The following is a 27,765-nucleotide window of genomic DNA, read 5'->3' on the forward strand; positions in this document are numbered from 1 at the left end:
AATCTGGAGCACCTGGGCCCAGTGCTCACCAAATGAAACTATGTCCCTCACGTATACATATTCACACAGATCCATATTAAACCGCTGACGTCACTGGCTCCCAGGATTTACTTCTTGACTTATACCAAGTAATTTATGGCAGTTGCTTGACCGTGGGCCTGGTTGTGACATCTTTTTCACATTTTTTTTGCTTGGCATCAGTGATCATATGCAGACCACAAATGACTCCACACAGAAATTCACTGCAGGATTTATTTAGATAGCCAGGATATGGTCAAGAACAAATACCGACTAAATCCCTTCAATGCTGATGTCAGCATGATTTGCGAGATTCCTTTGAGGAGCTTGTCAGATAATATCATAGTTTTATTTATTTATTTTTTGAAAAAAATGAGGCGCACTAGAAAGTGCAGACTGGGTCTAATTGAAGAAAATTGCTGTTAAAGTTACTTTTGTTGGGATGCTACTGTTGTCCTTCTGCTAATGTTACAATTAGGCTTTGCAGCAGCCTTCTATGACCCCCTCAATCGCTACTGCAACTTATTTTCCTACATTTATTACATACCATACTGCTCATGAGCATCGTCATCATTATTGTCATCATCCAACAGTTACATACATCAGCAGGGCAGATATTATCTGCCAATATTAGCTTTTGCCTCCAATACATAGATTGTTATCTTGGTTAAAATTGCTTGTAAGAAATTAAAGGCTACTTCTCAAAAATAATTTTTTTACAGTAAATTATTGACTTTGATATTGGCTTCAAAAATCTCCTTTGGCTGGCCGGTTGTTGCCCTAAGGCCGCATATTTGACACCACAGGACTAATATCTAATCTTTTAATATACATTTTTTCCCTATTTTATGCCTGCATATCTGCTCAGGGACTACAGAAAATACCCCATACATGACACGTCTTTTTGTTTGTTTTATATAAAGTTAATGTTATTTGTGCATTGTCCCTGTTCAAGAAAAAAGATGTTAGAAGTTGGCATGTGCAATTACATAATAATCAATGAATAACAAATCTGTATTTTCTCACAAATTTGAAGAATGGCTGCATGATGTGTAAAAAGAAAGGAAGCCAAAGGTCCTTGAGTACACTGTAATCCCTATATACATACTTTACGAGTATGACAGTTATGATTTCGTCGCCGCAGGAATAAAACCTGGCTGCAGCCTCAGAAACAAGAGGCCCCCTTTGTAACCTAATCGATTGTCGAGCAGAGAGGCAGACTGGGTCCACACTCTGTGATCGGTTTCTCTGTGTCAGACTTCCCAGAATAGCAACTCGGGCGGGTTGTCTGCCGCTCTGCTCTGCTCCGGAGGAGATGGAGGAGGAAGTCGGTGGATTTAACAACTGTTGCTTTTGCTGCTGCCGCGGAACCAAACTACCTTTTTAGTCCGCGCTGCATGGCGCACGTCGGGCTAGAATGAAGTCTTATTCCAGACCGAGACATTCAGTCGGGATCAATGTGCAAATTCATGGGATTATATAAACTCCTACGTGTTTAAGGTAAATAAAAACTGAGCCGAGAGAAACATACGCGCGTGAATCGGTTTCCTGTAGGCTATTAACTATCCATTCTGCTGCTGCTTTAATGTAGCCTAGCTATTGAATATCATTCGACTAAACGGGCTAGAGACGCTTTAGAGCTGCTGCATGTCTGCGGCAGACAAGGAGCGTCTGTCGGATGAATGGAAAGCCAGACGGGCTCTGCTGTAGACTGCGGTGATCGGATAACCTGTTGAATTGAAGCTGTCAGTCAGCCGTGCGGGGCCGACACAGACAGAAATCCCTTAACACTAGAGAAAAAGACACAGCGCGTTATCACAATAGCAACACAACTGACTCCACGGTTTTTCAGCTGATGGTTATTTTCAGTGATGGAATGTTTTCATGCCGGGTAAGTAAATGCACCCTGTCCTCGCGGCTCAACCCGTCTGCGCGTCCGCAAAATACAGTTCTCCCCTATTAGCTGCTGACATGTGAATGCGGCTGTGTTAAGTGTTGTAGACATACTAGGAAGTAGTGTGAACTATAAATCGAGAAAGATGGAAAAAAGACTTTTCATGTCTGAATTGTCTGGCTCATTGTTGGTCGTAATGTTCCTTGAACATGCGGCAGTTCATTTGACACTACAACGCACGTTTAAACGCGCGAGGCTCTGCCGGTCCGACCTTGAGTCACATCTCCACACTGCCTGCCCACGGATTTCCAGTTTCTTGGTTGTTGAAAATAGCTTGGCTGCTCCCTGCCGCTATGGCTAATTCCTTAGGAACCGGTGGATCCAGTTTGATCCATCCCTCTCCTTTATTTCCCTTCACCAACTTGTTGAGTCTTCGCCCCTCGGTGTTCCTATCGTAAAAAAAAAAGTGCGACGTGGACGGCTCGTAGTTACAGTGCGACTTCTGGAGAAATGTCGTTAGTTTGAATCATGCGGGTGTAGGGCTCGATGAGACGGTGTCGTTGTCAACTTTTCAAGTGGAAAACTCGACGGGACGCGCACAGAAGAGGCTTTGACGCAACAACAGGCACAGTGTAGGAAACTGTAGATGCGCTCCTCCTTAACTTTTCTCTGCCTTTTTCTGAATCTGCTCAGATTAATTATCAGATACTGCTTTCATTGGAGTGTAATCGTTGTTGAAACATGCTGGCTTGAAAGAAAGTATTTTTTTTCTGTCATAAGAGAGATCACTGGACGAAATAGATCATTTTGACTTCTTTTGTTTCATTAAAGGGAGGTGGAGACAACTTACCACCCCTCCCTCGTCCTTTACTGAAATTACCAACTAAGTTTGTACAGGGGAGACGCTTGAAGGTAATTATATGAATCCACCTTTTTTAATATATATATATATATAATGCATGCTACTTTCTGGTTTTGCTTTCGGGTATACACTTTTACTTGAAGCTTAAGAAATATCAACAATGTAAAACAAAAGGTTTTTCCAACTTTCTGTGACTGTAAAGTGGCCAACGTTTCCTCCATGTAGATACAGAGGGAGGCCAAATGAAGAGCTCAGATCAATAAGGAAACTGTTGCTGCCTACGAGTCAGATTACCATCTTCATTTTTATACAGTAAACTACAAATAGTCACATCCAATAAAGCTGACTAAGGATGTTAGGCATTCTGCATTGGGCCTATAGGCCAAAAGAAAATCTGCAATGACACATATGATTTTTTTTTTCTTTTTCTTTTAATGAAAGGGTTAACTGTATGTTCTTCAAGGAAGCTAGCAGTTGTGCTGTGGCACCATACACCTTTCTTGTGTGATCTGACTCCGTATTTAAATAGTTATTGGTAAACTTTATTGCAATTCTCTCTGATGCAATGCTATTACAAATAATAATAATCTCAACACACTTAATTTGTATGTGTTGACTTTAACACATCTTCCACACAACAATAACAATGGGTCCAGGGATACTGATGGACCTACACTTTATTTGTAAAATTCATAAAAATCAAAGAAGCCTGTTAACACCATGCATTATCGACATGGTCAGAAACCTTTAGTTTAAAAAACATTCATTTTTTAAAAGTGTATCTCTCCACAGTTGAATGCCTCGTGTTTCTTTTTAAGATAATGCAATTTATTGTGTTGCTTGGTCGGTCTAATATTTGCAAAAATATTTGAAGCGATACAGCTCACAGATTACTGTGTCACTGTAGTGAATGATTACATTCATATGTATTCCTCTCCTGTTTTGAATAAATAAGAACGGCTTAAATAATCAATTGCTTCTGAGTTGGGTCTCTTACGTGATATATCATTTTGTAAAATGCAGAAAATGGGGCGACCATGCCAGCTTTAATTTAACGTCAACATTTTTTTTTTAATAAAGAAAATGAAACAAAAATGTTGCTCTCGCCACATTTAAAATAGTTCATATGGGGTGGCTTTCTAAATATACATGACTACTTCTCTAATACAAAAACTGCGCAGACCAGAGTCTCTGTTGTAATGCACCCCTGTGCATTAGAATCCATGCAAATGAAGCTGCTAAACCGCTTTGAATTTGGCTATTATTATGCTTTAAAACTAATTAATAGTCTACAGGTTCATGGTGTTTGTATGAATACTTGTTCAAGGTTAACTCTGATCATTGTTGCATGCAATTATAATGACACAGACTACTGGCTGCACAGCTTTTAAGATACATATATTTGGTTTGGACAAATTAAGAATAAAGATAACAAACACACGCATTATGCAAAGAAACCCTCTATGTTACAGAAATGTAAATGTCACCGTCATTTTTCTTTTTATTCCCTGCAGCACTCCCTGCAGCTCTTGAAATGGAGGCTCCCGATGTCTACTGTGATAGTAAGTCCTCCTATTGCTTACATTCTACCTTCAACGTACACTAACATTTATTAACATATACTCTTAGTTTATGCAGTACATCGGAATGTGTTTTGTTGCACCGATGATTGTGACAGTAAAGACGACGACTACATTTGTGTGTTATTGTGACTTTGACATTATTCACTTATAATGCTGTTACAAAATAAGACCGTTTTTTGCAATCGCAAGACCATAAACATTTCAAGGGATTTTCCCCGAGTGCAGGCTTTTTCCTGTTCACCCCTTAATGGTAGAGAAAACGATGCATTACCAACATCCTGTTGAATGCAGCAGATACGGGATACGTACTTTGTGGTGCTCCATTTACCCTTTTCTGGTTTCCTTTGGGCAGGTCTCTTGAATATCTCTCTCTCTCTCTCTATCTCTTCCCTGCCCCCTTGTATTTGAGCTTTTTGTGTTAAAAAAACAAAACAAAAAACAGGTAGCATGTTGTTCATGACATCAGTGGGGATTTTAGGTCTCCATTAGGGCTTTATGCTTAGAGGAACACTTGGCAGGTGGGGTAAAGGTGGTGGTGGAAATGGAGGCTCTTCCTCTATCTGTCCGTCTGTGGGTCGCTTCTCAAATGTTAAGTTCGGAACAAATAATATGTTCCGTTAGTTTAAAACTGCGGAAAACACACATTTTTGTGGAATGCAGCAGTTTGCATCCCCATCACTCCCGTGTATTTGACTGTGTTCAACACATTAGCAAGGCACTATGCTGAGTGCTGTTGTGACACACGTCATCATACTCTTGCGCCACAATACTCTCCAACACACTATACTGTACCCTGCTACACTAAATCCTACCATCCCCTCTTACATGCAAACTTATTCTACTCACCATCATAGAACACACACAAATACTCTCTTGTGAGCTGAGCGACCACACATACAGCCACACCACACGTTCGCCACGTACATCACTAGCTAGCTTACTGTCTGCGCAGTTTTGTGGGAGATTGGATGCTATTCACATATATACACTATCGTCTATAAGTAAGCCAGGATAACAGTATCTGTGACTCAGAATAGTAGTATGATACATACAGTCTGACAGTGATACAATTGTATGTGACTGACAATATTTGTGGTTTCAATTCCTGAATACCTATTTACAGCATTGTACAGAACATAAAGAACAAGGGAAGGTACACTTTCTGAAAAACCAGAGCAGCCTTGCTATTGCTCTGACAAAACACGGTGTTCTTAAACGCACAGTGGCTAGAGTTGTTACTCAAAGTGTCCTTGGTCGAGATAGTGAACCGAAGTGTCCTTGGGCAAGACACTGAACCCCAAATTGCCATCGGTGTGAGTGTGCTGAATGTGCATTAGTTTAGATTGCAGACTCTGCCATCAGTGTATGAATGTGTGTGATTGGGTGTATGTTAACATGTAGTGGACAGCGTTTTGAGTGGTTGGCAGACTAGAAAGGCTCTGTATAAATGCAAGTCCATTTACCAAGTTGTGTATGTAGATGTCCGCTTGGTCACTGATGACTTTCACACTGTAAACTAGCTTAATGTCTGACTGACAATACTTCAATAATACTTTTGACATATTGAATTATTTGATGTTAGTTTGACAAACTGACATAACAAAACATACTTTACTCCCCTGGATCCTGAAGGTCCAATATGGATTATTGGAGAAAAGAGAAAAGGAAAGACACAACCCACTCTAGTTTCTTGCTCTACTTAAATTGAATTAACTTTAATCTAATTTAATTATCATGGTAAGGTGAAACATTTGCGGACCTGTGTTATTAATAAAGCCAATGGTAACGGACAGAAATGGTGAAACTGTATGAGTTGTCCTCTTATCAGACTACTGTTATATTGAACCATATCACATTTTAACAAATCATCCTTTCAATCCAGTCAAATTTCAGTTCATCAGCGAAACAAATCACATTTACTGGAGGTAATGCACAATAATTTGAGGGAAACTATCCAGTATCATCCTACAGTAACAACAACAAAATCTCCTATATACTTTCAAATTGCCTGAAGCACAGTACTCATTTTCTAGTCTGTTGTATGTAACAAATTCCTCATACAGTAAGTGAGTAGTGTTTATATTAATCTTTCAAACCATCTTTGACTAAATCAAAATACTTTACTTGTAGGCAAAAAGCTAGACAGCAGCCAATACGTTTCAACTTTAGTCTGACCGAAGACATTAACATTGTCATTGATCACATTAATGAGTTTCATCTTATACAATTTGCTTGCGGCTGTTGTTATTTCAGCGAGTGAAGTCAACGGTTACAGTTACTAGGACAGCATTGTTAGTGTGAGCGAGACAGTATTGTGAATACAAGGGGTGTTGTAGGTTGTGCCGTGTATGTGTGAGATTATGATGATGATGTGTGTGCGTGTGTGAGAGTAAGTAAGTATGATTTATGACCTAAATGCAAATCTGAAAAATCTAATTATCATATACATTTTCTTTGTCAGCGGTGTGTGTGTGTGTGTGTGTGTGCATGTCTGAGTGTTATGAATGTTTATCTTAAGGAGGGTTCGGGGTTTGACAGGAAAAACCAGCTCCGATACACATGTGTAGCCAGCAGGTCAGAATGGAGGGCCACGCCACTCAAAAACAATCTCTTAGTTAGTTTCAGTTCCTTACACAGTTAAACATTATGAGCCATTTTCTGTTCATTTTATTTATTTCTGCCATCACAAGCAGGCTGATGGAGCTTTATCTATGTTTATTGCCATTGCATACATTTCCTGAACTTATAAACCATTTATAAGTGCTTGTGCTTTCTTTTGAATAACTTTGTAAGAACAGAAATTGCATTGACCCTTGTTAGATTCCATTGAGGATGTCTGTACTTTAGAAGCTATGCAATTTAGTATTACTCAAAAATACCTTCCCCCCCCCAGTCTTGACTGTTTGATATCTTCATCTTACTGTTCAAACAGGATTGACTCAACAAACGCCGGGCACCAACACAAATGTTCAATCCGTGCAAGCTTATGTGTGTGGTTTAGAACATTTACAACCTTGTTCAAGTCATAATGTACAAGCCATTTCTTTCAAACTTTAAAGGTTTGAGGTCCCCATTTGAACAGGCACTAGCTGTGTATTTGACCATCGTAAGCAACGGACAGACTTAATATAGGTGTTTGCCCTAAAGACCAGGACACTTGACCTTTGATGAAGAAAGTCTTTATTTTGACGTTATTTTTTGTTAATTTAAAAAGACATCATATTGACAGCATTGCGCATAAAACATCATTCATTTGATACCTTTTTGAATACAGCAATATACCTTGACCCATTTATTCTTTGCGAAGGTGCAATGTGTAAGATCAGGTCACATTTTGCCTTTTGTGTTGATGTTATGTCAAAAACGTCTCTGTATTGTATTGCAAAGGCATCTACTAAAATGAATGTGCTAAACCCAGCCCATTCTGTCTTGTTATACCACTTGTACCTTGGGAAGCGATAGTGAGTCACTGTAGTGACAGCATTACACCTCTACTGTAGTAGAGGTGAAAGGCTGCCCGCTATTTGTTTGGAGCATGTGGCCAGATATTACACATTGGACCTTTAAAATCTTTAATGGAGGGTTCTTATTTTAGCTTTTGAACCCAGGCAGCCCAATGCTATTAGCTTAGGCTTGTGACAACCTAGCCACAGTGCTGCCAGGTAGTTGTCAGCATCTGCTAAAGTAATGGAAAATCCCTCATGACAAATCTGGGCCACTCCTGTCTCCAGGACAGCATTGCCAAGGGAGAACCAGCGTCGGTCATCTGAGATTTCCTCCAACCCCAACCTGTGCAACCCGAGCTCAGGCCCAGGGATTGTGTCATGGACAACGTCTCCCAGTATGCCCCACACAGTGGGGCAGCCACTACAATGTAACAATACCATAGAGGAGGTTGTCAAACTAAGAGGAGCTGACACAGCAATTGGAGATCTGACACATATTCCTTTTTCATGTATAAGGGATCGTTGCAGACATGTTCAGCACCGACAAATTGTAACAAGGCCATCGTTGTAGCGGTGTCAGATGCAACACTTTCCTTTGATTTGAGCTAACCCTCAAACATGACTATTGCTACATCAATTAAAATAGCATGAGGCTGTCTGATGTCAATAGATTGGATACTTTCCACTTTTTCAGAGTTGTCAGTATACTTGAGGAAAAACATTTTGCTGGTGGTAAATGAAGGCTCACTTTGGTTCCTACGGGATCTGACACCTGGGTCAGCAGGGGTGTTTGCCTGTTGCCACTGTATTGTTCTAGTGACCCTGACGGGCCCGGGGTGTAAGGGGATAAGGGATTGGTTTGCTCTCCCTCAAACCACACAGGACACAGGACACAGGGCTATCCATAGCCTGGGTTCTGTACAGACTGCTGAGAGGATGCAATCTGATCCACATTTGCTGGACATTAGGATCCCATAGGTACAGATAGACAGTTTAGTTGGTTGCCTTGTGCATTCTATATGGAGACCTCCATGTGGGTTTGGAAGGACATCTGAGAGAAGGATGAAATTAATCATTTTTATTCTGAGAAGTAATTACCATACAAAAGGCTACTGTATACCATTATAACTATTTGTTTAGGAAGACTTTTGATGTATTTTTTATTTGTATTGAAGTGAATGGACCAGGAGTTTCTTCAGGTTAGGTGTGGAGTTTATCATCACAATCTGTAAGAATCTCATCCTCTAAAAAATGATCTTCAAAATACAGAATCTTTACTCTTAGTTTCTCGCTCGACCACCTTTTATTTTTGTTTCCGTCCTCTTCTTTGCCTTTAAAACCCTAATCATTACATAGTTGCATATATAATATTAAAGCTTTTTTTTCACATACTGTAACTGCCTCGTATGGTATGTGTTGTACAACTACAGTATTGTACAGGATTGCTGTGTTTCTGCTTGTCTCCCAGGTAACGGCCAATGCTCTCCCGGTAAGGAGAACTCAAGAATGTTGGCGGATGCGTCAACACCTAATGGACGGACAGTACCTCAGGTTCCTAATTCCCCAAGTGGTGAGTGCTCAATCAATAGATACACGTTTCTGCTGTCTGCCAAGAACCATAGTATGCACACACGCTAGTTCTCGTTTAAACAAATATACCAAGGCTGTCAATCAATTACTATTTTTAATCAATTAATTAACACATTTATTATCATGTAATTAATTAATTACATGATAGGCTGATTACTTGATAAAGTTTCAAAATTGACTATATATATCAATATTTGCTTATGTCCCCAAATTCAATTATTTCAGCTCAAAAACACTATATCATTGTGGCACATAAGTAAAGCATTGACTTTAAATATCAAACGGGGGCATTAGAAAACAATAAATGGGTTTATTTCCAATATTTTTTCCAAATACATCGTCAGAGAACATTTAAAGGTGCAAGATCTGATATTGGGAGCATTTTGATTGCCTCTCAATGGCTCTCAACAGCCGGCGGCTTTTAGCTAAATGTGCTAACAGTGAAAACTACCGGGATATTGCTGCCAGACCTCAGTGTTTACATAAGGGGGGGACAGGAGCGTGGGTGCTACGCTTCCGCCACGGTGTGTGTGTTTGTGAGTGAATGAGGGGCAAACTCCAAAGCATACAATCACATGAATGCCATCCAAATACCATACTCCAAAAAAACAGAGATAAATTAGGAATAAAATGCTGTTTCAAATAAATAATAGTAGAAATGTGGGTGCTGCAACCTATTTCCTTGACCCTCCCCTGACCCCTGAGACTTTGTCACAATGTAGTCATCCTTCATAGTTTTAGTCTAGTTCAGTACAATTGCAGTCACCTAAAAGTCCTTACATTTCAGTCAATTTTCAGTCATTCCTTTTTCTCTCAATTTTGTCAGATATTTTTTTTTCATATAATCTTAGTCCTGTGTCCAATGTTCTTTTCCATCAGATTGTATTGGAAATTTCAGTAGTCTAGTCTAACCAAAACATTTGTCAAAACTTATTTCACTTAAGATATTATCTTGTCATTATCTGATGAAAAATACAGGTTGAATGATTAAGAATGCAGCTTTGTATGGGCATATTAAACAAAAGTAGTATTCCATAATCACTGGGAACTTTGATCATTCTTCAAAGATGGCTAAGGTCCTAAAAATAAGAATAACGTTTGGTAATTTCTTTCCAAATACATTTTTGTCAATTATTTTGTGTTTTTATCATAACCAATAGTGTTTGACTTCAGTGCCGTCCCATCATCGTTTTGTCTTAGTCATGGAAGAAAAGGTCTGTGACAAGCATATTTCGTCATAGTTGCAGTCAACTAAATAATACTGTTGGCCTGGCCCCTTATAAATATATTGTGCAAAAGGAAAACCTCCAAGGATTGTGACACAAGGGGCAAACAACTCTCACTTATTATTATTGTGGAGTAAGAATAATATTCTATATTGTGTATATTGTAATATTGCAAACCCTGATCTTAGCTGCAATTACCTTAAAAGCAAAGGTCTTTCTGTAGCTGGCAAGTCAGCTCAGAATGAACTGTTTTGTAATTTTATCCTCCTTTGGTGAATGCCCAGCTTGATAAATGAACTACCCTGTTCCATCTGTGTGATATTCAGCTTACGACTAAATAATTGTAATTTTCATTGTTCCTATTTGTTGAATCTTTCAGACCTGAAGAGTTTTGTCAGCTTTTTCTCCTCTGTGAGTTCTATTGGTAATGGCACTTATTCGTGGACAAATTCCCCACTAAGCTGGTCCAAGAACCTTGAGGGTGCAAGTGGAGTGGACAATGATAGTGAAGGTTTCTCAGACTTTCTTTGAGGATGTGTAGCTCTAGACATCCTGCATAGCAGTAATCTACTTTCCTTCGCCCTCAAGCAAGCCCATGGCCAGAGCTGTCTCTTTGAAAAGCTTATAGTTTGTGGCCTCATACATCTTGAGGTCCTCAAAGCTTTGTGGGCTTCTGACATAGAATACTTTTAAATAGAATCTATCTTGATGCACTACAAACACATTGCACATCATTTCTATCATCCCAGGAATCTATTCTTCCTCTGGCTATCTCAGTCTTCTTTTACACATTAGCATGTGATCATTCCAAGTAAAGTGTTCTGGAATCTCCACGTAAAGTAATTGTATTGCCTCAGGGTCCCTCCCGTTGAGTAGAAGCCAAGCAACGTAGTGTTTTTGGCTACAGCCGGGACCTCCTGTGGGGGGGCCTTCTCTGAACGCAAAATTCTGATGGCCTTCTGTGTGGATAGCAAGATTGATCACTGCAGGCAACCTCTCCTGGACCGTGTATTTTGTTGCTCTCCAGTGAGTGTCAAACAACCTGTCATTGATGGAGATGAATATCTCATCCCTGCTCTCAATGGTTACAGTGCCGATGTCAACTTACTTATGGGCATACCTGTAGAGGTACAATGGCGTGGAAGAAGCCAACAAATGTGACACTTATATAGGACACAGGGGTTATAAATATACAAATGTGTCATTATAGTTCAATAGTCAAATTAATATATTTTTATCTTACGGACTGTATTTATTTATTTCAGGGGACTTTTATTTCCTCATGTCAAATTTATTTCATAGCTCTTTTTTATTGCCATCTGTAATATTCAAATGAATGTTTCATGGTTATCTAACAGATCCAGACCACAACATTAGAATTGGTTACTCAGCCTCACTCCTAGGATGCTGGGGGACTGCTTAGCCGGAAGGTTTGCTGATCTGGCGGGGAATCAGCGCGGTCCGGGATCAGATTCCTGGCGCTGGGGTTATGATTGGCTGAATTAGAGTTGTTACTGTTCAGTCAACAAATGAGATAAGAATGTTCTAGCTAGCGCACCCCGCAGTGCCTCCCTGCTGCTAGTAGACTTCTTTGCCGGGAGGGGGGGTCGGATGGCAGCTCTGGAGATGGAGCCGTTGTTGCAATCCATATTCGGCAAGTCCTAAGCCCAGAGCTGGGGGTAGAGTGGGCGAACCCATGTACTAAGGCTGAGTCCTTAGCCCTTCGCTGCAAATTGTCCCAAGCTATATCAGAGAAAGACAGAAAAAAAACCTTTAAAAAACTTGTATTTATTGCCATCAATAAGGCATTTTTTTTGCTTTAGTTCCCCTTAGTTTAGTTTCGTTCCCCTGCAAAACGCTTAGTTACATCTGTTTTTTTGTAATAGTTGCTGAAATTCTCATTACACCCAGATAGCAGTCCATAAATCAAAAGCTCTGACCAGAAATAAAGTTCTTCCTGCTAGACTACAAACAGTACCTACTGCCTGAACTCATTAATAAGCTAGTATTAACATGTATAGTCTTGTTATCATTTAATGATTTTAATAAGCATCTTATGAGGGCCTTATTATACCTATTAACTTACGCATACCAGCGTTATCAGTCCATCTGAGTTATATGAAATTAAACTGCATTTGTGACTTCTTGTGGAGCTGTCCAGGCCCTTCTGAAGTTTCTCTCCTTCTGTCTTGGGCATCTGATATTTTCTATTGCTGACTTACAGTACAGTGTTGACCTAACAATTTGATACATGTACCAGGGGCCACATGTTGGTTGCGGGCACTTTTTTTAATACATAATACACTCACTAGATTGTAATGCCTGTCGTTGACACTATGCGTGAAAGGAGTAATGGTAAGGTATGTGTATTTCATTACCTGTGGCCTCTTGCAGCTCCAATGATCATTGTCTGTCGATTGTCCTCAATTTATATTAGATGGCTGCGAAGGTAGATGGAAGGTTTGATAGGAAAGCATAAATAATAAGAAGTTAAGAAGCACGAAACACGAATGCTGCTATCTGGCTACTTTGTTAGCATGCTAACGGCAAATTGAAAATAAATAATATACAGCGGATTCCGGTAGAGGAGTAGCTGCTTTGTGTATGGTTGAAAACGTAGAACAGGGACAGTAGTTCCGCTGCAAGTGTTTATGTAACATTAAAAGTGAAATTAAATGATAAAAAAACACCAATAACAAACTATGCAAAAGCCAGCCCCCTGAACCTTGTTTGGAGCATGTTTGGAGGGTATTGGAGGAATAGCGTGGAAGTGATTGGACACACAAACCCACAAACAGAAATCCACAAACACACAAACTGTCCTCCAAATATAGTAGTGGGATGAGAAGTTAGAAGAAAAGTAATAGGATAGAGATGGATACTTGTTAAAGTAGCAGTACTTTCCACACAGCTTAAGAACCTTTGATAAAAAATGACATATTGCAACTTGTTGTACAATATCACACGTGTTGTGCTGTATAGCACTTACCCAGAAATGTTGCCGGGTTCCTTTCAGTGTATTCATGTGATGCCTCAGATTAGCTCCAGCAATGTCACTGTGAAGTAGCAAAGTAAGAAAAGGGGAAACTACGTGAGACGAGGCAACTGTAGGAGAAAAAGGGAAGCTTGTTTCCCACAAGTTTAAAGATACAGGGAGGCAAGCTGGGCCATGGTTTCACAGGGAGATACTCTTCACTGATAAGAACGTTTGTCATTCTGGAAGTTGCCTAACATGATTTGCCATTCTTTTTGGTTGCAAAAGAAGGGCTACATGATAGCATCTGCCGAAAATAAGCATGGAGTGCTGTCAAATTTCAGTGTCAAACACAAGTTGTACAGCAATTGTCCTGGATGTGTGCACTTTCTGGTGATAAAAGGTAGAGGAGTATAATTACATCCTTTGGGCCAGATGACAGTTTGGGTGGTAAAATTGACAAAATCATTCCCCTGATTTTCTATGGATTATGGGAAACTCAGATAATTCACAGACTCTGCACTGTAGAGAGGGGTAGAAAAATGCCGAAACTTCATCTTAGTTATTTTTATTGCTGCTTTTGTCCTAGCAACCGTCAAGTGTATCCTCATCTGACCACTCTTTGCATTTCCCTCTGCCACCCCGGAGAGACAGATGTAAAGATACAAGGAGCTGAATAGCAAGGACGTTCAGGTCTGCTCCGTGTTGCCAGGATACAGCTGTCGAAGGCAAGGCTTGATAGCAATGTGGGTATTGGAATAAGTGTTTCTTTTGTACAAACTTGGGCATTGGAAACACACAGGATCAGTTTAAAGAATGCACTTGCTTTGTGGCGACTTCTCTCGATAGCCCATAAAAAAGGAAATGTTGCCTGAATATCTACATTTCTTTTACTAGCCTCAGAGAGTGGATACAGTTCCAAAGCCTGAAGGGACAGTTGATGGAAGCAGTCAGATGGGAGGCTTTAGTAAAACGTCATATGCTCACACTGTGATTATTGCCTCAGTAAATCCCAAAACAGGATCATCAGGATAAGTAAGTTTTGCTTGGATGATGTTCAAACGTTTGTTTCTGCAATATGCCTAAAGCCCCTTTCACATCCAGTATTAACCCATTAACAAGGCCAAGATTTGATTTTTGGAGTATGCCTTATTACCTAGTATGATTCTCGGAAATCTTTTGTCACAGCTGTAGTGTGAACAAAGTCAATTCTACAAAAGGGGATCAATTCAAGTTAAGCTTTACTATATGGCCCAGAATCAAAAGGTTGGTTTTAGGGGGCTTTATAAAAAAGTATAATTCAAACAACAAAAGCAGCATAGTCCTTGTTTGAAGCATGCACATGGTTTTCATATTGTTGTGTATGACCATGTTCAAAGACTAAACAAGCCAAGCACAAGCAACTGTAAATATGACAAACATTGTTGGATTCTATTTTTAAATTATTAATTTGATTCTATATACAGCATTTAGTGTGTAAATGTCTGGCAATGGGGCAAGATCCGAGACAGAGGAACAAAGGTTTCCTTTCCTTCAGAGGGGAAGAAGTCTTGCTCAAGCATTGTCTCGTCTATCCTAAATTGTCAGCTCATTGGGTTTGCGCATGGTAAAATAATGATATAATAATAATAATCAATTGTTTGATTGAATATTTTGAAATAGATTTTCTGGTTGACTGACGTGTATACAATATGTACAATCCAGGTGATTTTTGGGACAAGAGTCACCTGGAGTGTAGGTGGATGAAACTAGGTGTAGCTGTGAGTGTGTCTGTTCTATCTTCTGGATAATTATTTTTGTGTACAAGTATTACTAGTTGCTGGTGATAAGTAGAGACTGCAGGTGGTGAATAGTTTCCCTCCACAGCCACCCACACACCCACACACAATTATACAATCTTTTGCCCTTGTCCTCCAGTCAGTCTCCCATTGCTAGTCATGTGTTCTAAGCTACAGGGCCTCTGACACTCCCTTTTCTCCTCAGGGACAGCCAAGAACCAGACCAGCCTGTTTCTCTTTCTCTCTCACTCTTTTTCTCTCTTCTCAATGTGTCAGTCCATCCTAATGCTGTCGACGAGTTGAGTTGCTAAATTAGATGCCCACTCCATACTCATTTAAAATATATGTTATTTCACACAGCTATCCCTCTTAAGTCATTATTTATGTCCATTGCAGATCACTATACTTCTAGCCAAACCAGTCCATCCTGCGACCAGCACAGTTCACTTCGGACCTTTACAGTTTAAATCATTACAACCGAGCCACACGCTCTACCCTCGGGATGTAGACAACCTCTCTTATAACCTAACCTAGGTCAATCCATCCATTCCAAATAAACACAGAACCTTTTTGGTGTAATCTGCTCATGCTTGACCCAGTCATGCAACCAAGGCCCAACCAAGACTACATAGTTGATACATGGTTCATTGTTGCTTTAGAGCATTTTTGTGGTAGAGGTTCTTTTATGGCACTCCCATGAAACCTGCAGTGCAGTATCTACTTTTGACACTGTAAATTATGCATCTCAGGATTGCCATTGTTCTATTTTACAGAACTGAAAATTAAACAGGAGGAAGAAACAGCGGAGGAGGCTGACAACAGAAGCCCAGCAGAAATAGGCCAAACAGGGGAGGAAGGAGTAGCACTGGAAGAATCCATGACTGACAGCCCAAGCAATGTACAAGATGGATTATCTGAGACAAACGTGACAGCTGATTTAGGAAGTCAACAAACACACGGTAACAATCATTACATTTACAAATGCCATTTAAAGACGCTACCTGGTACATCTTTAGGTATTGACAATCCACAAAGGATATGTCTTTTTTTAATGATTAAAATATGGGCGGTGTTTGTTCCCCACCTTTAGGGTGAGTCACCCGTCATTTGTTTTCCTCGACAGTGGGTGTAGAGTGCTTTCTGCTTGGTTGTTTTTTTTACTTTTTCATTTTGTTTGTTGAAGGACAATAGCTAAGACTTGGAACTATTATCAGGGAAAATATCCTTGGAATCCCCCGCAACCTGTTCCAACTGACGCCATGGCTGATCTGGTTGTCACAGCATTAGGATCATATTTCTCTTTTCCAACTCGCTGCAGATCAAAAGATTTGCCAACAGAACAGCGGACAGTAGTTGTGATTCAATGGCAAATCAGAAGTGTGTACTGAACTGTACCATTCTACATGATATAAAGTCCACAATACTATTCAAGAGAGATAGACAAGCACACATCTACATTTATTACTCTGGAACATATTTTATTTACTGTGGAAAATGTGCACAACAAGTAAATGCAGTACCAGCTCCTTTTTTATTTGATATACATAGATATCTGCAGCATACCCACTTCACCTGATATGCATGTCTTTTGGAATGAAGAAAACATGGGGAGAAGATGCAAGTTCAATTAAATCTCAATTATATTAGTTTTAATCATTTCAGATAATCATTTAATTCATTTTAGTTAGAGCAATAATAGTTTAATCTAATTTAAAACAGTCCAACAAAAGTTCATTTTTTTGTTTTTATGTAGTTCAACATAGGACAGTTGACTTTAGTTTACGTTACTCCAGTTCATTTCTCATTAGTGCAGCACATGGAAAGACAAAGACAATTGTCAGTCACAAAAACAAAAAAGGTAAATTAGTTCAGTTAGATACAAAAAACAGCTTACAGGGTTGTTGATACTTTCTAAAACCATTATCCACAATGTGTGGTATTGACTTCCTGTGCTTGCCTCTATCAGGTGACAGGCCGTTCCAGTGCAACCAGTGTGGCGTCTCATTCACCCAGAAGGGAAACCTGCTAAGACACGTCAAGCTGCATACAGGTGAAAAACCCTTCAAATGCCCCTTCTGCAGCTACGCCTGCCGGCGGCGCGATGCCCTCAGCGGGCATTTGCGCACTCATGCTGGTAAGACTCCCCCTAGCCCTCTTCTCTTTCCTTTTTACTCATCCACTTCTCTTACCCAGAAGAGACTTTTATCTAAAGTGCTTCAGTGATTTGGAAAAAAAAAAGAAATGCTCTAAATGTTGGAATGTACGATCTTTATTTTAAAAGATAAATTATTTTGTTTTGAATATTATGCTTGTGTTACCTGTACCTAATTACCCTCGTCTTCCTCAGCTGATACGCTTTGTGTGACTGAGAGTCTAATATAAGAACTAACAGCGCTATAGTAGGCATACATTCTGGTTGGTGACTTAGTGTCTCGTATCTGCTGCAATGATTTTTATTTTTATTATGAGCATGTTATAGACAGCGTGAGTGTTTTGTGGTTAGGTATCAAGGACATGCTGTTCCTTAGTTGCTTGACTTGTGCTAGGGAGGAAACTATCTGTCTGTTGAGAAACACATGGGGTGGGCTGGTAGTCGCTCTCAACTGTAACCCACTTTCCTATCAGAGAGGATATGCTCTCCCCTCTTTTGCACCTTTGAAATCAAGGTCAGATAATACTGTCATTGCTGCCTGTGATGCCCCCATGGGGGTTACTCATACACAGTTCTCTTTTAAGATAGAGGCAACGTGTGTTTGGGTGCGCGTCTGTGTGTATGCGTCCATTTTTTTTGTTTGCGTGTTTGTAATCTTTGTCCCAGTTGATACTCAGAAGCTTCTTTTATCCATTTCCTAATATCTATAGCTCCACACCTGTCTTCCGCCATCAACTATGACCCTTTAACTACTTTCACTTCCTTTATTGTTCAGCTGAATTTGTTTGTCACATCCCCTAACCCCTTATACGTTCTCTAACGTACAGTGACACCACTCTGTGTAGTACTCATGGCAACTTTGGCCTGGTGTTGGAAAAACATCTGTAGCCAAAAGAGAGAATACAGCATTGAAAGAGACCCTTAAGGAAAAATGTAAGACAAGAGTGAGAGAGTCAGAAGAGAGAAAGAGGGGTAGGACAAAAGTCTGTCAGATTTGGCTGCTATCCCTAAGGCCAGGTTAAATGTTGGAGAATGACATTATCCATTGAGGCATAGTGCATTGGTCGAGTCATTATTCAGCAAACGCTTGAGAGGCAAAGAATGTATCATTTCGTTGTACAGGAGATTTAAATTTGAGCTCCCGTTTATCAGCCAAAAGCAATCAGTCAAGTGAGTCTGAGTGCACAGTGTGGTCCATTTGCATGAATAAGATTAGCGTCTGAAAGGTGGATTCTTCAGGTCCATCCAACATCTGCGCAAGGTTGTGTGTGGGTGGTTATATAAATATGAAAAAGTAATGAAGTCTATGTTGTGTGAGTGAGTGAGTGAGTGAGTGAGAGAGTGTGTAGATTTGAGCTACTAAGAACATGGAAGTGATACTTGATTGAATACTGCCCACTCCTTCACTAGCCAAAATGAATATTACTGCAATGACCCGGCAGGTACACCAACCCACGCTTTAATAATATGGAAACTTTTTGTCATTAGCCACCATTTTTTGTATCTGTTCATACTCAGAAAAAAAGAAATTACAATGAACAATGACTTTTGCTGATACAGTGTCATTCATAGACCACTGAGTCCTCAATGACTGATACAGCAGAAAACCTATTATCGTTCCACATGATTCACTAAAGAGAATAGTGTCTGCTGATGCAAGATTGGCCATGACTGGCCATGTCATTCTGTAACCAGTGGGTTTTATTTCCCTCACACAAATCATCAAGAAGTAGTTCTTGGAAGTAACAATGTAGCATTTACAGCTGAAGAAATATTACTTTCTGAGTAACTTGTCTTCTTGTAAAACATATAATGTGCAAAAAAAAAAACTCCAAGCCCTTTCTGTGGGAGAAAGAGTACTCGTGTTCACGTGTGAACTATCACCTATGTCTAAATGTGTGTGTGTGATTGTGGGTTACAGTCTCTGTGCCTCAGACTGAAACATGTTTGGTTTCTCTGTTCTCACAGTGACAAGAGCACTGGATCTTTTTCAAGTAAATAGCTGTCCCCATTATCTCAGTGAATGTCTGACTACATCGCATGGCTAATGGTGGTGGGTCACATCGGTATGCTTGTGGCCTCAGTCCCTTTCCGAGTCAGTATGTTAGTTTTGAGAATACATACAGTACAAACAACTGTATCATCAGCATCATCTGCTTGTGTAGGTTTTTCACTTTAGTAGAGCTATTTGGAATGAAAGTTTTACACATTTTTAATACAACTTTTACCTTAGTATCCAAACAGCTCATGTACTGTAGTTCAATTATACAAAGATGAGGACACTCATGACCTTAACATCTATTGGCACATATCTAGGCTGTCCTGTCTACTCATAACTATATGCCCTTATAATTGTTTATATATGTTTATATATATATATATTGATCCATTTATTAAGCGATACAGCAAGATGGATGGATGAAAGGATAGATGGGCTGATGGCCTGAGATAGGTTGGATACGTCTTCGTCTTTCCACTTGTCAAGGTTGGAAGGAAGAATTAAAATTGAAATAGCACAATGAATCACACTACACCTCCATCACAGTTTAACATTGGAGTGAGTTTCCTACCACCACCATGGGATGCATGATCAACTCCACTATTCACTCATTACTCAGTAGTGGGAGTTAGCTTGTCTTTGTGTCTGGCGACAGTTGTGTGGAATCGTCACATTAGTAGTGGAACACCCATGATCTCAGAGGCTTGCATTTGGTTTGCTTGTACTACTGACACAGTATTTACTACTACGCACCACCCAAACACTGTGGCAGATTGCACTATCTCATCGGACGCTGCCCACTCTCTCTGTCTGTAGCAATGAATGAAATTAATATGCTTCCTGTTGAATGTCCTCACTTTTAGTTGGCAAACCACACAAGTGTAACCTCTGTGGGCGGAGCTACAAACAGCGCACTTCTCTGGAGGAACATAAAGAGCGCTGCCATAGTTACCTGCACGGTATCGGCTTGGATCCGAGCGCCAACACTGGCCCTTACACAGGTAAATTGTTTTACTAAAGCTGTAACCATGAAAATGAAGGTGGCCTAAATTGTAATGGAATCAGTACAAAAAAGGTGGATCTCACAGGAGAAATCTGTAATATCATATACACTGTGAAGTTTACTTATGATTTTTGAATTTTGTATTTGTTGGAATCAAACCAATTGGTCCGGTATGGAAAACATCTCTGTAAAGGTGGATTGAAATTTGAAAAGGCTGATATGAAGCACACAATTCTTTACATAAAGTTGTCTGGCTATTTATTTATTATCAACTAAATGTTTCTTTTTCTTTCAACTTTTAATTATACGTTCATACATTTATACAGATTTCATAATGTATTAATAATTACATAACTGCATTTATATTTAATTCATTCAATCATTAATCCTTTTAAGACAATTGAGTGACAGAAATAACATTTCCTGAGGAAGGTTTATGGGGCAAGGGTTAACGGAGGTTAAGATTACATTTCAGGCTGTGATTAAAAAGAAACTGAAAAGCAAAATTCAGATTTTCTTTTTGTTTTCACCTCCCAAGAAAAAAGATATCGCGATTTAACAATGTTATTTTTCTGTTTAACTTAACACCGAAATATATTCTTGCCTTTTCTAACCCCCTTCCCTTCTCAAACCTTTAAGGTGAGGTCCCTAAAGACCCAAGGCCCATGGCGGAGCCCAACATCATGGCTACCTTTGATCGGCCACCTGTCATTGAAAGACTGCTCAGCAACGTGGGCAAGAGGAAGAGCACCACGCCTCAGAAATTTGTGGGTGGGTATTGAAATAAAGCCAGTCAAATAATGTCTTTCTCTACTTTAGTCTGTGTGGAGTGTCCATGAGGACCAGCCTGATGCACAGTTTTATTTAAAGTTATTACATTTCAACTCCTCCATTTTCTTTCTATGAATTTACTTGAACGTACTGATTTCACTTTTATGCTGGTAGAATTTAAATATGTTATATATATATTCCTTTTTTTTGCATGTACTTAGTTTTAGTTAGTTATTCATTTCCTGTACACTTGTGCGTCATACAATGTGATATAACATTATACAATAGCCCTGCCCTATGAGCTCAGATTTATTTCTCAGAATTTGGTTTTTATTTGCCGCACTATTAAAAAAAGAGATCATGCAAGCTAGAGCAAGCAGTTGACTGAGAGGCAAGGAAATGTTTTTTTCTCTCTGTGGTTAGGTACACCTGTAACTTTGTCATTGCTCTTATCGAGAGAAAACAGCTCACCGCATCCCTGTTCAGGAGGGGTTAAACAGTGCAGTAGTAGATGGATGGGGTTTTCCACCTCATAAGATTTGTACAAACAGAATATCAAGTTCAAAATATGAAAAACAAATCCTGAAATATCAGCAAGATACAACTTTGACTGACTGCAAAGAAAATGTAGTGAAGTCGAGCCATGCTCATATGTTTGTGCATATTTTTCTCTCTTGTTTGTGTGGCCCTCCACTTAAGCTAATGCATTTATATTTATTATGTTTTGTATCTTGCATTATGAAATTGGCATAATCTTGCGAAATCTTTTCATTTCCACACATTCATAGTGCCACTATTTCATGCAGGTGAAAAGATGGTACGCTACAGCTACCCTGAACTAGGCTATGAGATGGGCCTTAAGTATGAGAAGCAGGCTGAACTGATGTCGGCCCACATGATGGACCAGGCCATCAGCAATGCCATCACATACCTGGGATCGGACACTCTTCGGCCCATGCTCCATCATCCGGGTCCCCCTCTCTCTATGCCTGAAGTGGGGCCTATGGTGAACCCCCTCTTCCACCATGCCCTGCCATTGGGCCAACGAACAGATCATCCAGGAAACTGTGACACGCTGAAACCTCAGCATCTTCAGCCCCTTCAGCCCCATGACTTCCCCAGCCATCCCACCACAAATGGCCCAACTGCCTTATCCAGGCTGGGCAAGCTGCACCATGCAGGGCAAGAAGAATCTCCCAACAACAGTGGAGTTGACTCTGCTGACTCAGCTCGCAGCAGCCCTCGTGAGAGGCAGGGACACCATGGGAGCAACCCCATTCCCGGCCTCAGGTCTCGAGCCAGTCCAGCGGTGGGCTATTCAGGTGACCGGGTGACAGAAGGGTTACCTAGAAGTGTTGCAGGAATGGGGACTGGGATAATGCGAGTGGCCACAGAGAAGCCTGTGAGCCAGGATGGGGTCCGGGTGTTTGGACGAGAGGGCCGGGAGTTACGGGCTTACCAGTGCGAGCACTGCCGGGTGCTCTTCCTGGACCATGTCATGTACACCATCCACATGGGTTGCCACGGATACAGAGATCCATTGGAGTGCAACATCTGTGGTCACCGCAGCAAAGACAGCTATGAGTTCTCCTCTCACATAGTCCGTGGTGAACACACCATCCAGTAAAAGGATGGGTGGGAATTTAGGGAAAGACAAAGGAAGGAAAGGAGCAATAGCCTGATATCCGTCCTTACCCTCAGGCATCTGAGACTGCACAGTTGAAGGGCACTGTAGACAAGTGTAGCACAATCATAGCAGATACTTATTTTAAGCTAATTATGTGACTCTGGACAGTTGAACAATCATATGAAGGTATGGGCCAAAGACATATTTTCTACATATTTAATTGAGATTAATATAGACGAAGGAAGGTGAGTTGTTTTGTTTTCTCGCAAAATGTTCATGAATTGTTTATTAACAGAGCAGCTGTCAAACTTCTTCAACTAGTTTTTCACTTTAGTCTTATTTGGAAAGGTCTCCTGTTGTGCTTGTCCTGTCATCGTGGTTTTGTTACAGAAAAATGTTTCCACTCTTAAGAAGTAAAGAATGCATACAAATACAGTACAACCAAATAGAATGTCATATTTAACACAAGGCAGAGCTAAAGACTTCGGATATTCTCTAAGTTAATTAAATAATAATAATACAATTCATGATTTATGTCATGGACATAATAACAGTATGTATTTAACTGGCCCACTTAGTGTGGCATATCACACAGGATCCATGCAGTTTTCTTTTTCTTTCTTGATATTGCCATGGCCAATAATGCTTGTTTTTCCTTTGAAAAATGATGGTACACATATTGTCATGGTCAACTGGTGCTGTATGTTCTAGCTGCAAGCAACTTGATGTCCATTTGGACTTGATTGCCAGTGGTGTGGTCGTGATTGTAGGCTATCTACCGTATCTGCAGCTGTAGACATTTGACCAGTCTTGCCATCATCGTCAGAATTAGGTTATGGTTTAGTATTGCTGCGTGTATTTGCATAGTTCCAATGGATTGCATACATAGATTACTACCAAATTTGTAGAAATTACGCTTACTTTAGACTTTACTGTGGACCCCCAATAATGGATACAATAACAAATGCATTTAATTGAGATATTTCCCTTTTTAGTACTGTAAATAAATGTGAAGGGAACTTATAGGCTATGAATCCATGAAGGGAAGTGTTAATACGAGTGAATTGAATGTGTCAATAAACACAAATACAAAATAGATTTACAGATGCATATCACACATTGTACATGGTGGTAGGCTAATCACAAATGCATTTTCCAACCCACGAACACATGCAAATAAATGTTACGTATATAGAATGCATTTAAAACAATTCATGTTCCTATTAATATCTAATTTGTGAAGCTGGTGAAGTTTAAAACAGAATCAGACGACACCCAAAAGCTAATGCTAAAAGGCTACATAGCCTGCTGATAACAGAAAACTACCTCTTAACAACCACTTTGTAAGATTCAGCCAATGTGATAGCCTTCATTAATACACTTTGACTGCAGTTATATAGAATAAAAGTGCTGTTTTTTGTGTTTGCTACACTTGAGTAGCGGACCAGCGATGCTAAACACCAATGCTAGTGAAGCTAGCTAGCTATTTAGCCTATAAACCTCTCACAAAATCCTATCAATGTGTTAGACTTTCAATTGCTTAGTGTCTACTTACACCACTCATTTTTCAGTTATCAGGGGCTGGTAAAGCACTTCCATACCACTACTAGCACAGAGAAAGAAGACCACCAACTTCCTGTGGCTGACTTGTATGTTTTGTCATTTTAAAAGTCCAAAATCCAAACTATTTGGAAAAAACTATATAATACTAGTTTATTCTATAAATATATGAAAAAGACTCTGTAGTTTAAAAATGGCCACATATGTGTAAATAAATAGGGAAACAAATTACAAACATTTTACAATCATATGCACAAGAAGCATTTCCATACCAAGTTTAAATATGCATTTGGAGTTCATTCTAATAATATAATAAAATATCCTCTTAAGATTGTCATATATATTTGTAAATCTATATATTTTTATCTCATGAAACTGCATTTGTTGCTTGTATTTGGACTTGTTACTCTCCACAGTAATCAGCCTCTGTTCAGTTTGCACTTAAAATGCGTAAACCTATTGATTATGAAGAAAAATTACAATGAAAGGAAAACAAGGAAGTAAACAATGCTTAGCCTCATGGTATTTATCAGCCCTGTGGCCCTAAAAAGGTAAATGTTTTTTCTCTCATCTGCTAAGCTAATCCATATTTCACACAAATAGCTGGCCACTTACATGTTTCCCTGACTGTTCCTATACAAAATGGTTCGATCCTGGTCACTCATGAGTTGTGTTTCTTGCAGTTTGAGCACAGTTAGATTCCTTAACTAGTATTATAGTTAGTTTGAAACTGGCAGACTTACACATTGACAGAGGGTGGTAGCTGTTTTCATTTTGATGACTTAAAATGATGCTTTATGACAATGGATACCAAAGAGATAAAGGAGGCTAAAGATACTTTACTGCTTTAGGCTTCTCTTTTTGATCTAATCCACTTTGTGCTTTAGGCTGGATGGCTGTGTGTATGTATATATAATTGTTGTGCTTTTTCTTGGGTAGGGTCATATAGGGTCTGCATTATTGGTGCTGTTTTCTAGCACAATGAATACATGCTTATGTGTCTGGTTGAATGCCAGCTTTCATCCTATTTGCAGGTCATGACAAAGACAGGGACAATTTGCAAACTCTGCACAGCTGTTTTTGATGCGCTTAGTCCTTTGAACCTTAACATTTTGCGTCGAGCAACTTAATTAGTAGCTGAATGCTTAAAATGTACTGCATCCAGGGAACTGAGGGAATAGAGGAAATTCTTTATGTGTATGGTGGGCATTTGTCCTGCTGATTTTTTGCTTAAATGTTGCGACATTCATGTACAAGCTCATGAAGCATGAAAATGAGTATGGTTACCATATAGTTTTACTCTGAAGGCATCTCCAAAACTGTAGCATTCCACTGTAAGCCTGCTCTGACATAAAAAGCACAACATGTAAATGGCGAGTAAGAGATAAGCAACTCTCCAGCACCAAATCTCTTGTCCATCATCTACAGTGTGTAGAAGGATAACACATCTCAATCAGTAAGGCTAGCTGCAGCTCTTGCATAGTTACAGTACTGACTCTCCCTGTGAAAGGTCACAGATAACACCGTGCTTTGTACAGTTGGCCCTGCGCGTTATGTCCATTTCCTGACTAAAAAACAACATTGCATTTCTTTCTTCTTTTTTTTTCTTTTCACATTGAAGTGTAGATAGAATAGGAAACAATCATTGGCAGATGAAAGTTGATGAACAGAACATTGACATGTTGGTCTTCTCTCTGAAAATACAATCTTGGAGATACACGTGGCAAATTCTTTCTATGCTGTCTGATGAACATTTTCATTTTGTAACAATACCCACATGACGTCTGGCATTACTAATTTCACTCTAGTCAGCATTTTAAACAGTTGATTATTCTGTAAGGTTAAACTCAGTGATTTACTTTTCTATGTTTAATATCTACTTGTGATCAAAAGGCAGCTTTTTCTCTGTTTACGTGCCGCTTCTCTTATGCACAACTGGTGCCCAGCTGGAACAAAATCCTATACTGTCTGTAAAGTATTGGCCCTGGAAATTGTTTATACCTCACAGCTCAGATAATGACTCTATACATTCCTCAACTATAGCATTCCTGTATTGTTTGAAGCCTTATCTGTCCTCCTAAAACAACATATCCTTTTTAATAATCCTATGATCAAATGTAAATTAATGTTAGCCTGATTTACTTCCTTAATCCCCTTCAGAAGAATACAAACAAACAGACCAGAACTAATTTAACTTGAATAGGGCATAAAATAAAGCAGGATGTTCAAATGAAAAGTTATTTTCTCAGTTTTAATATCTTCTCCAGGTTACTTTTGGTAAGACTTTGGGGCACAGAAGTATTTATTTCTTGTTCTCGTGGTAATGTTGTAACAAGGACAGCCTTACATAATATGTAAATGAAGCAGCCATATGAACTTAAAAAGTAAGAAAAGGGCCTTCTGTCAGCCCTCTTTGTGAGTGAGGAGTTTACTTGAAAATCAAGATCATTGCTCTTGTTTCCGATTGCGGGGTTGTTTTTGTAAATTTTGAAAATGTGTGTGCAAAATGTCTATTTTTCTGCTGAAATGTCAATGCAAATAGTTTTGTGATCTTTTGTGTGTGTTTTTTAAGTTTGAAAATGTTTACAAAAATGTAAAAGACAGGGTTCAGGTGAATTGTATTTTATAAGAAATAATATATGGAAGGAGTATATTTTGGCACTGAATACTGAAATTATTCAGAAACGTGTGTCGCAGATTGATCGTCTCTGATATGGATAACAAGTTTCTGATGTGAGGGCTCTCAGGTATTTGCATAGGTTGTGTATTTTTATGTCCTAAAATATGTGATTTATTTATCAAAAAGATGCACAGTAATTGAAATTGTTGGTCAACCCTCATGACTTAAATCAGAAGTTAGATGATTCAACATCAATGACATAACATGAAGATACATTGCTGTGAAGAATACAATGTATATTTTTAAGGCATGGGTTTCTCTCTATTAAAGACATGGTTTTACTGCTTTTCCTATTGTCAGAAATATTTGCTTTCTTCAAAACATGCAGACTGTATCCTTACATGCAATTAAACAAATTTATTGTGAGACACAAATGCAGTGCCACTTTTTAGAAATAACATACAGAATGTGAGATCTCGTTTGGGCAAATTGTCCATGTAAACCTTAATAGGCTATTTTCCTGGTCATTAATCATGGAAATGTCAAATGGACTGTGCTCGACATGTCAACATTCACCCATTCACACACATTCATACACTGATGGACGGGGGCTCCCATACAAGGTGCCACCGGCTCGTCGGGATCTAACCTAAATGCTGTGT

General features: G+C 39.4%; 1 protein-coding gene across 1 annotated transcript; it reads left to right on the forward strand.

Annotated features, from left to right (window-relative positions):
- Positions 1 to 2,341: 2,341 nt before the first annotated feature.
- ikzf2 (IKAROS family zinc finger 2) lies at positions 2,342 to 27,449 on the forward strand. The gene is made up of 9 exons (XM_079170447.1): positions 2,342 to 2,544; positions 2,744 to 2,824; positions 4,289 to 4,336; positions 9,272 to 9,373; positions 16,145 to 16,330; positions 17,338 to 17,505; positions 20,386 to 20,523; positions 21,165 to 21,296; positions 22,103 to 27,449. The coding sequence occupies exons 3-9, from the start codon at positions 4,309 to 4,311 to the stop codon at positions 22,921 to 22,923; spliced, it is 1,575 nt and encodes a 524-aa protein (XP_079026573.1). The 5' UTR covers positions 2,342 to 2,544; positions 2,744 to 2,824; positions 4,289 to 4,308; the 3' UTR covers positions 22,924 to 27,449.
- Positions 27,450 to 27,765: the final 316 nt, after the last annotated feature.

This window comes from Pholis gunnellus (assembly GCF_910591455.1).
Source record: "Pholis gunnellus genome assembly, chromosome: 12".
Lineage (NCBI taxonomy): Eukaryota > Metazoa > Chordata > Actinopteri > Perciformes > Pholidae > Pholis > Pholis gunnellus.